The sequence below is a fragment of the Barbus barbus genome (genome assembly GCF_936440315.1).
Source record: "Barbus barbus genome assembly, chromosome: 9".
NCBI lineage: Eukaryota > Metazoa > Chordata > Actinopteri > Cypriniformes > Cyprinidae > Barbus > Barbus barbus.
This window is the reverse complement of record NC_136737.1, coordinates 9,959,602-9,969,851: the sequence shown is the minus strand read 5'-3', so window position 1 is coordinate 9,969,851 and position 10,250 is coordinate 9,959,602. Positions and strand designations below refer to the sequence as shown.

Here is a 10,250-nt window from a genome sequence, read left to right as displayed (position 1 = left end):
TAGCTGCTAGATGGCACTGTTAGCTTCTGCAGTGCTGTCAGAAATCCATACAAAAAAAATAAATGTATTTAAAAATGCAGCATTTTGTAGATTGTTCGGTAACTGTTTGGGGTCGATTTGCCATTCACGTGGAAGGTATTTATCAGAAAATTACAGAAAAATCACACATCTGTTTTCTGGTAATACAATGCTCCTCCTGACAATCATAACCTTGCATATTGTATGTGCTGTGATTAAAAAATTATCAAAAGAAGACATGACTTCTCAACTGAGTATTGATGTAGCACTGCCTCATGTCACAGAAAGTTCATTTTAAAGTACAACTTTAAAAAAATTGTTACGATTTCTTCACCTGATGGTCTTCAATCTATATTGCCTATCCTGTAGTAAATCACTGAGCTGCTTCACTCCTGATTGTCCAGGATCATTTCCTGTGAGATCCAGCTCTATCAGGTGTGAAGGGTTTGATCTCAGAGCTGAAGCCAGAGCTTTATAACCTTCTTCAGTGATACTGCAGTCTGAAAGTCTAGAAAATAAAAGAATGGTATTCTTTGTTGAGACAGTTTATTATACAAGTACTGAGCTTAATAAATACATTCTAACAAAAATGTACGTTTATCTAGTGTGTTTTTCTCCCATAGAATCTAGAAATAGATGCATTAACCAAATCTTTGATAATCAAATCTTAATAAAATTAATAATTTGCCCAAATGTAAATTGGCATTATTCATTTACCCCCATGTTGTGTTTAAAACTTAATTCCTTGAGTCAACACAAAAGACGACGTTAGGCAGATCATTAATCCTAGTCTAAATGAAACTTATTGAAAATAATCAATTGAACATTGTTGTATATTAACATAGTAATATGATTTAATGTCAATACTCACTTCAGTTTTTCTAATCTGCATTGTTTGTTTTCTACCAGATGACAGATCTTTTTAATTCCTGAGTCTCCTAGTTTATTTCCACTCAGATCCAGCTCTATCAGGTTTGAAGGATTTGAATTAAATGCTGAAGTCAGAGCAGCACAACCTTCTTCTGTAATACTGTTATTATTCAGCCTGCAGAGAAAGAAAACAGAGACAGGAAACATGCTTTAGATTTTTTCAGCCACAATACACAACTAATGACAGAAGGATACATTTTTAATGATGGTTCTTATTCTGCAACCACTTAAATTAACAGCAATGACAGCATTTTGAAAACTTCAAATACTCACATCAGTGTGTTGAGTTTACAGTGTTTATCCTGCAGTAGAGCAGTGATCTGATTCACTCGTGTGTCTCCAAGTTCATGTTCACTCAGATTCAGCTCTCTCAGGAGTAACGGGTTTTTACCCACAATTCCAGTCACATACTGACAGGCTTCTTCTTCAGCAGGACCCAAAAACCTGCAGAGGAGAAGATACAGCTGGAATCAATTAAACTAATCTTTATGTAATGACAAATAACATATAATTCTGATGGGAAACAGTGAAAAATGGTTTATCTTGAATTTACTTTGATGAAACAGATTGTGAAATAATATTTCTTTTAATAATTCAACTGCATATCATTTATTTTTTATTAATGCATCTCATCTCACCTCAGTGTCTTCAGTTGATAGTTTGGATCTTGTAGTAAATCATTGAGTTCCTTCACTCCTGATTGTCCAGGATCATTTCCTGTGAGATCCAGCTCTATCAGGTGTGAAGGGTTTGATCTCAGAGCTGAAGCCAGAGCTTTATAACCTTCTTCAGTGATACTGCAGTCTGAAAGACTAGAGGACAAAAAACAAAGTCTCAAATGCAATCAATTACCCATTTAGTAAAACTTTTTTTTTGTAAGATTATGGTATTTATAATTGTCTGTGCCTAGTGTATATAATATTTATATAAGGTTTATAGAGAAAAAGCATACTAATGTTTTATACTACTGTAAAATATATTACTGATAGAAATGTTCCATTCATGTTTAAATTTCACCAAATTCAAACCTGAGTATCTGCAGTGCACACTGAGAGTTTCCCAACAGAGTGGAGATTTTAGTCACTCCAGAGTTTCTGAGTTTATTTCCACTCAGATCCAGCTCTATCAGGACTGAAGGCTTTGAATTAAATGCTGAAGTCAAAATACCACAACCTTCTTCAGTAATACAGACTGAATTAAACCTGTTTTTAGGGAAACAGCAGAGAGGGAAAAAAGTTATACATACTATTATGCAACAAGTAGCTTTGTCTCTTGAATTACTTTAGTCCACCAATATGAAATTTACATTATATTTTTTTCTGAGATATTTTTTTTTTTAAACATTGACTAAAATTACTTACTTCAGCTTTTTCAGTCTACACTGTTCATTCTTAAACAGAGCTAAGAAGAACTTAATTCCTGAGTTTCTGAGTTTAGTCCCACTCAGATTCAGCTCTGTCAGATTTGAAGGGTTTGAATTTAAAGCTGCAGCCAGAAGACGACATTCTTCGTCTGTGATATCGGCTTTATTTAGACTGCATAAAGAGAAAAAAACAAAAACAACAACATTTGGGTCCCGATCAGACAGAACATTTTTGCATTGATGAGCACCGACAATTGAAAAAAATGTTTTCTATTGTCAATAAGCATTTTGCACACTGTTTATGTGCCCCAGGCACCTTGCGTTTTAGCTGCCTGCTGTGCCTCACATTTTTGTAGGAGCGCTCTAACCGCCTGAATTTGAAAAAAAAAAAAAAAAAAAAAAAAAATCTACTTGCTCAACGTCATTGGCATTTTTTTTTTTTTTCTATTTTCTAATCGAATGAATGGAGAGGCGGGACCTTCCATTGTGGTGATGGAAGTTTACAGTTGCTTGGAATGTCTGGAGATTGCAATGATGGAGAAATTTGTGGTGGCTGTCGTGGGTTACCCAGAGCTGCATTTTTAAAAAGTTTAATTTGACAGTTTACAGTTTCAACTAAATATTTACCAAGAGTAAAGGCCAGTTCACACCATGCACGATAACAATAAAGATAACTATAAAGATAACGATATTAGTGTCCACACCAGTGAACGATAATGTCCGTTTATTCTAAGCACATGTACGTCTGCCGCTTTAAATTCTCAAGCACATTATAACAGGATGGATTTTGATGGGCTGTCAGTGTTTTTATCATTCATCAGCTGGGAAAAAATCGTTCTGAAGTGATTCCAACGATGTCGTTTCGTTGTGCATTTATCGTTATAGTTGTGGTGTGGACGCTGCTATTTTTTAATACTGAGAACGATTTTTAGAACTGTTTCTTTATTGTTATCGTGCTTGGTGTGAACAGGCCTTTAGTTGTTAGTTAAAAGTCAACACTCTCTGGTAAACAAAAGGCTATATAAATCATTCAGCAACAAGTTCATAAGTATTAAAATGTCATGATGATAAAAACATACATCAGTTTGTTGAGTTTACAGTGTTTATCCTTCAGTACGGCAACAATTTTCTTCAATAGTCCAATAGTTTCTTCTAGTCCTAGTTCACATTCACTCAGATTCAGCTCTCTCAGGAGTAACAGGTTTTCACCCAGAACTCTATTCACATCCTGACAGGCTTCATCTGCAGCAGGACCCAAAAATCTGCAGAAGAGAATATGGAGGATGCAATTTAGTTCTCGACTAAACTTGGAGTAATAAAAAATATAAGTAGTAATATTTACTTTTATGCAACAAATTGCATTAATTAAATATTTCTCTATAAATTTTCACCAGCACATCATTTAGTTTGTATTATTTCATCACATCTCACCTCAGTGTCTTCAGTTGATAGTTTGGATCCTGTAGTAAATCATCGAGCTGCTTCACTCCTGATTGTCCAGGATCATTTCCTGTGAGATCCAGCTCTATCAGGTGTGAAGGGTTTGATCTCAGAGCTGAAGCCAGAGCTTTATAACCTTCTTCAGTGATACTGCAGTTTGAAAGTCTACCAAAAGCAGAATGAAAACAAAATACATTTTGATATAAGACCATTTTTGCAGCAATATTAATTGTATTTAAAAAATACCATCATTATTTATTTTCTCTTCTGGTTATTGTAATACATATTACAAGTAATACATAATTAATCATATTACAGAAGCATTTTTTTCCCTTTCTTTATCATACTATAGTAATTATGTTGGGATACTAGATATGCCCTGACATTTGTGCTAATTTCAATTACTTTTACCATAATATTGGCAAACGTTTCATTATATCATATTTAGCACACATTGTGCTAAAGTGATATGTGTGCAACGTACAGTATCTCACAGAAGTGAGTACACCCCTCACTTTGCTGACACTTTGCTACTATGTAAAGTAGTGAGTGTACAGCTTTTATAACAGTGTAAATTTGCTGTCCCCTCAAAATAACTCAACACATAGCCATTAATGTCTAACCCGCTGGCCACAAAAGTGAGTACACCCCTCAGGGAAAATGTCCAAATTGGGCCCAATCAGCCATTTTCTCTCCCTGGTGTCATGTGACTCGTTAGTGTTACAAGACCTCAGGTGTGAATGGGGAGCAGGTTAAATTTGGTGTTATCACTCTCACTCTCTCATACTGGTCACTGGAAGTTCAACATGGCACCTCATAGCAAAGAACTCTCTGAGGATCTGAAAAAAAAAAAAAAAAAAAAAAAGAATTTTTGCTCCACATAAAGATGGCGTAGGTTATAAGAAGATTGCCAAGACCCTGAAACTGAGCTGCAGCATGGTGGCCAAGACCATACAGTGGTTTAACAGGACAGGTTCCACTCAGAACACGGCTCCTCATGGTCGACCAAAGAAGTTGAGTGCACGTGCTCAGCATCATATCCAGAGGTTGTGTTTGGGAAATAGACGTATGAGTGATGCAGAGCATTGCTGCAGAGGTTGAAGGGGTGGGGGGTGAGCCTTTCAGTTCACAGACCATACGCCGCACACTGCATCAAATTGGTCTGCATGGCTGTCATCCCAGAAGGAAGCCTCTTCTAAAGATGATGCACAAGAAAGCCCGCAAACAGTTTGCTGAAGACAAGCCGACTAAGGACATGAATTACTGAAACCCTGTCCTGTGGTCTGATGAGACCAAGATAAACTTATTTGGTTCAGATGGTGTCAAGCGTGTGTGGCGGCAACCAGGTGAGGAGTACAAAGACAAGTGTGTCTTGCCTACAGTCAAGCATGGTGGTGGGAGTGTCATGGTCTGAGGCTGCATGAGTGCTGCCGGCACTTGGGAGCTACAGTTTATTGAGGGAACCATGAATGCCAACATGAACTGTGACATACTGAAGCAGAGCATGATCCCCTCCCTTCGGAGACTGGGCCGCAGGGCAGTATTCCAACATGATAATGACCCCAAACACACCTCCAAGACAACCACTGCCTTGCTAAAGAAGCTGAGGGTAAAGGTGATGGACTGGCCAAGCAGGTCTCCAGACCTAAACCCTATTGAGCATCTGTGGGGCATCCTCAAATGGAAGGTGGAGGAGCGCAAGGTCTCTAACATCCACCAGCTCCGTGATGTCATCATGGAGGAGTGGAAGAGGACTCCAGTGGCAACCTGTGAAGCTTTGGTGATCTCCATGCCCAAGAGGGTTAAGGCAGTGCTGGAAAATAATGGTGACTACACAAAATATTGACACTTTGTGCCCAATTTGGACATTTTCACTTAGGGGTGTACTCACTTTTGTGGCCAGCGGTTTAGACATTAATGGCTGTGTGTTGAGTTATTTTGAGGGGACAGCAAATTTACACTGTTATACAAGCTGTACACTCACTACTTTACATTGTAGCAAAGTGTCAATTCTTCAGTGTTGTCACATGAAAAGATATAATAAAATATTTACAAAAATGTGAGGGGTGTACTCACTTCTGTGAGATACTGTATGTACACTATATTTGACATTTAAACTAAAAAGAAAAAATAAATATTTTTTAAGGACAATAAGATGAACACAGTTAAAACTATTTTACAAAACTTTTGAATACTGGATTATGTAGGCCAGAGAATAAAAACATTTTGTTTTAGAGTGGACAATTAAAAGTAAACCCTTTCCAGTTTCAAATGGTGTCTTTTTATCTGCATTGCAAGTGGAGTTATAAGGAAAAAAATCCAAGTAATTGTGCCAGGGCCTCTGCTGTCTCCAATATGTTGCATTTGCGCCAATGGTGACCACTCAAAAATGGGGAAAGAGCACTTTTCAAGTTTTTTCTCCGAGGTTTGCAGGCCTGTAACTCAACAAGTATTAAAGATATCTTAATGCCCTTGTAGATTTGGGGTCTACAAGGTTTCTTTTACAAGGTTACAGTTTTCTTTTGGCATCTTAATTTTTTAAGGCCCTATATTGTTTGGTTCCAGAGATATTGGGATCTCAATACGACTCCTGTGGTAAATTGTTAAATTGTACAAATTTTCAGTGGTCAAAAACCAAATGTGGGTCAATTTACAAAAACATTTTTTTTAAAAGAGGAATGTCTGAAGAACGAATAATGTTGAAACTAGAGTTGTATCTCGTTTCCTTCTGTCAAAACAACTGCATTGAACATAACTGTCCGAGTGCCATAAATATTCCTTTTCCCAAGTTTGCGTGCCTATAACTCAAGAAGGATTAAAGATGTCACAATATAATTTTAGATTCTAATTTTTAATAAACTTTTCTTTTGGAATCTTCATTTTCTTTTGGAATCTTCATCTTCAACATGCTAATCATGCTAGCAACATGCTAATTTTCTAATTCATCTAAATTTTCAAACTTCAAACTTTTACAGCTGCTTTATACTTTCAGGCTAGGCTTTCTCAAGCCAACCTAAAGTTTGTCTTGACAAACTTTTTTATCTAGTTGTATTTAAACCAGAAATTTGTCAGATTATGAATGATCAGGATTAATTGTTAACTCTAGGTAAAGTACGAACAGTGTGAAATGTAAAATATTACTTAGGATCCCGTTTACGTGGGGTTTAAAATTACCCAATGCTAATTATTTCAAGTGTGAGAGATCTTAAATGTTTGAGGTACTATCAGTGATTCTGCCAAATATGCCCTTTAGCAGTAGATACTAAATCTGATGAAGTTTCACATTATATAACAATAAAAAAGAAAAAAATTCTAATAATTAATCCAGATGAGGAAAAATCTTGGCTTATTGATGTGAATGCAATGTGTGGCAAAATCAGCAACTTTTCCCTAGGAGTCAAAGGATTTGTTTCAAACATGTTACAATATTGCATATCTGAACTCTTGGTAGCTTCAGAAGCTGTTAAAATTAACAAAATCCCTTCTTCAAAATATCCCTGAAACTGGTTATAATATACAGGTCCTTTTCAAAAAATTAGCATATTGTGATAAAGTTAATTATTTTCTGTAATGTACTGATAAACATTAGACTTTCATATATTTTAGATTCATTACAACACAACTGAAGTAGTTCAAGCCTTTTATTGTTTTAATATTGATGATTTTGGCATTCAGCTCATGAAAACCCAAAATTCCTATCTCAAAAAATTAGCATATTTCATCCGACCAATAAAAGAAAAGTGTTTTTAATACAAAAAAAGTCAACCTTCAAATAATTATGTTCAGTTATGCACTCAATACTTGGTCGGGAATCCTTTTGCAGAAATGACTGCTTTAATGCGGCGTGGCATGGAGGCAATCAGCCTGTGGCACTGCTGAGGTGTTATGGAGGCCCAGGATGCTTCGATAGCGGCCTTAAGCTCATCCAGAGTGTTGGGTCTTGCGTCTCTCAACTTTCTCTTCACAATATCCCACAGATTCTCTATGGGGTTCAGGTCAGGAGAGTTGGCAGGCCAATTGAGCACAGTAATACCATGGTCAGTAAACCATTTACCAGTGGTTTTGGCACTGTGAGCAGGTGCCAGGTCGTGCTGAAAAATGAAATCATCTCCATAAAGCTTTTCAGCAGATGGAAGCATGAAGTGCTCCAAAATCTCCTGATAGCTAGCTGCATTGACCCTGCCCTTGATAAAACACAGTGGACCAACACCAGCATCACTGACTGTGGGTACTTGACACTGGACTTCAGGCATTTTGGCATTTCCCTCTCCCCAGTCTTCGGCACCTTGATTTCCGAATGACATGCAAAATTAGCTTTCATCCGAAAAAAGTACTTTGGACCACTGAGCAACAGTCCAGTGCTGCTTCTCTGTAGGCTTGACCTGGGGAATGCGGCACCTGTAGCCCATTTCCTGCACACGCCTGTACACGGTGGCTCTGGATGTTTCTACTCCAGACTCAGTCCACTGCTTCCGCAGGTCCCCCAAGGTCTGGAATCGGTCCTTCTCCACAATCTTCCTCAGGGTCCGGTCACCTCTTCTCGTTGTGCTGCGTTTTCTGCCACACTTTTTCCTTCCCACAGACTTCCCACTGAGGTGCCTTGATACAGCACTCCGGGAACAGCCTATTCGTTCAGAAATTTCTTTCTGTGTCTTACCCTCTTGCTTGAGGGTGTCAATGATGGCCTTCTGGACAGCAGTCAGGTCGGCAGTCTTACCCATGATTGCGGTTTTGAGTAATGAACCAGGCTGGGAGTTTATAAAAGCCTCAGGAATCTTTTGCAGGTGTTTAAAGTTAATTAGTTGATTCAGATGATTAGGTTAATAGCTCGTTTAGAGAACCTTTTCATGATATGCTAATTTTTTGAGATAGGAATTTTGGGTTTTCATGAGCTGTATGCCAAAATCATCAATATTAAAACAATAAAAGGCTTGAACTACTTCAGTTGTGTTGTAATGAATCTAAAATATATGAAAGTCTAATGTTTATCAGTACATTACAGAAAATAATGAACTTTATCACAATATGCTATTTTTTTTAAAAGGACCTGTAGAATCTTATGAATAGACTACTGAAAGAAAAGTAATGCGACTCAGCTTGTCCATTTCAGTGTATTTTAAGCAACTGACAGGTATGTTTTATACATATTGTTTTGATAGATGGAAACAAGATACAACTCTAATTTCAACATTATTTCTTCAGATATTGTTCTTTGAATTAAATGAGTAGGCTGTATACAAAGTAACTAACATTTGGTTTTTTACCACTGAAAATGGGTAATATTCAATAATCTGGAGCCTCATTGAGACCCTCTATCTTTGGGACTAAATGATGTAAGGCCTTGAAAATGAAGATTCCACAAGAGCATTTATTTAAGAACTAGAATCTAAAATCATATTGTGATATCTTTAAGACTCCTTGAGTTATACGCACGCAAACTTGGGAAAAATAATATTTATGGCACTCGGACAGTTATGTTTAATGCAGTGGTTTTGACAGAAGGAAACAAGATACATTTCTAGTTCCTCTTAAAAAAAAAAAAAACTTGCTGAGTTACAGGCCTGCAAACTTTTGGGGGAAAAAAAACCTTGAAAAGTGCTCTTTCCCCATTTTTGACACTATTGGCACATAATGCAACAAAGATTGCTTTTACTAATAGACCTACCAATCTAAAAAGTAACATTATGATGCTGCCATCTTTTTGAAGCCATTTTTAATCCCCTGTAATTTGGCTCTGAATCTCAGGTGAAAATTGCCATTTCAACCCTCCTCTACAAAAAAGCAGATTACTCAGTAAATATTAATCCATGACTTTTAATATTTTGGCTTTCATCCCTAAACGTTATTTTTTTCAGAAAAAAATCTTAGCAAAATCAAAAATTTGAGGCGGGGACCTCTGGTTGAGTTGACACGGAATGACCCAGAGGCTATTTACAAAAGCACATTTTGAAGCGATCGACCCAAGTTCAAATCCACCTTTTGCCAAACTCCTTCTGTCGGAATCGGAAAGACATTTATATAAAAAAAAGAGAAGGATTTTTTTTTAAAATTGAAATAAAGTGCCTTGCGGATAATTGATAAATGGTTTGGGTAGGTTTGAATTTAGATTGCATTTAAAAACATATGAGATTCAGCGAAATTGAATAAAAACTTCACAAATTTGCGACGCGTTTTCTTTGCAAGTCCCTCTATATGCGAATGTAGCAGTCATAGTGTCACGATAAATCAATCCCTGGAATCGATTCTGAGCTTAGTTTTTAACAGCAGATGGTGACCTAGGTTAGTTTGTAACCACACACTCAATGCTCAGGATGCTTGATTCATGTGAACAAAGCCCACTGTGAACACTCTTGTAATTCGCTTCAACATTTTGGATGAACTGGACGTAAGTTGAGTATGGCTGTTTCTTAAGCACGCAGTGCCATATGCTGTTAAAAACTAAGAAACAGAATCATGATGCATTTGAAAAAAAAAAAAAAAAAAAAAAAAAAAAAAAAAA

General features: G+C 36.8%; 1 protein-coding gene across 1 annotated transcript in view; it reads right to left on the bottom strand.

Moving 5' to 3' along the window:
• Positions 1 to 1,058: 1,058 nt before the first annotated feature.
• LOC306874612 (NACHT, LRR and PYD domains-containing protein 3-like) overlaps positions 1,059 to 10,250 on the bottom strand; it is a gene marked incomplete at its 3' end in the record, with an annotated part of 89,305 nt that continues 80,113 nt past the window's right edge. Inside the window, exons 18-22 of the mRNA XM_079424760.1 lie at positions 3,391 to 3,573; positions 2,310 to 2,483; positions 1,977 to 2,150; positions 1,340 to 1,392; positions 1,059 to 1,063 (exon numbers count right to left, since the gene is read on the bottom strand). Coding sequence (XP_079280886.1) covers positions 1,059 to 1,063; positions 1,340 to 1,392; positions 1,977 to 2,150; positions 2,310 to 2,483; positions 3,391 to 3,573 — 589 coding nt within the window. The remainder of the gene's footprint in view (positions 1,064 to 1,339; positions 1,393 to 1,976; positions 2,151 to 2,309; positions 2,484 to 3,390; positions 3,574 to 10,250) is intronic.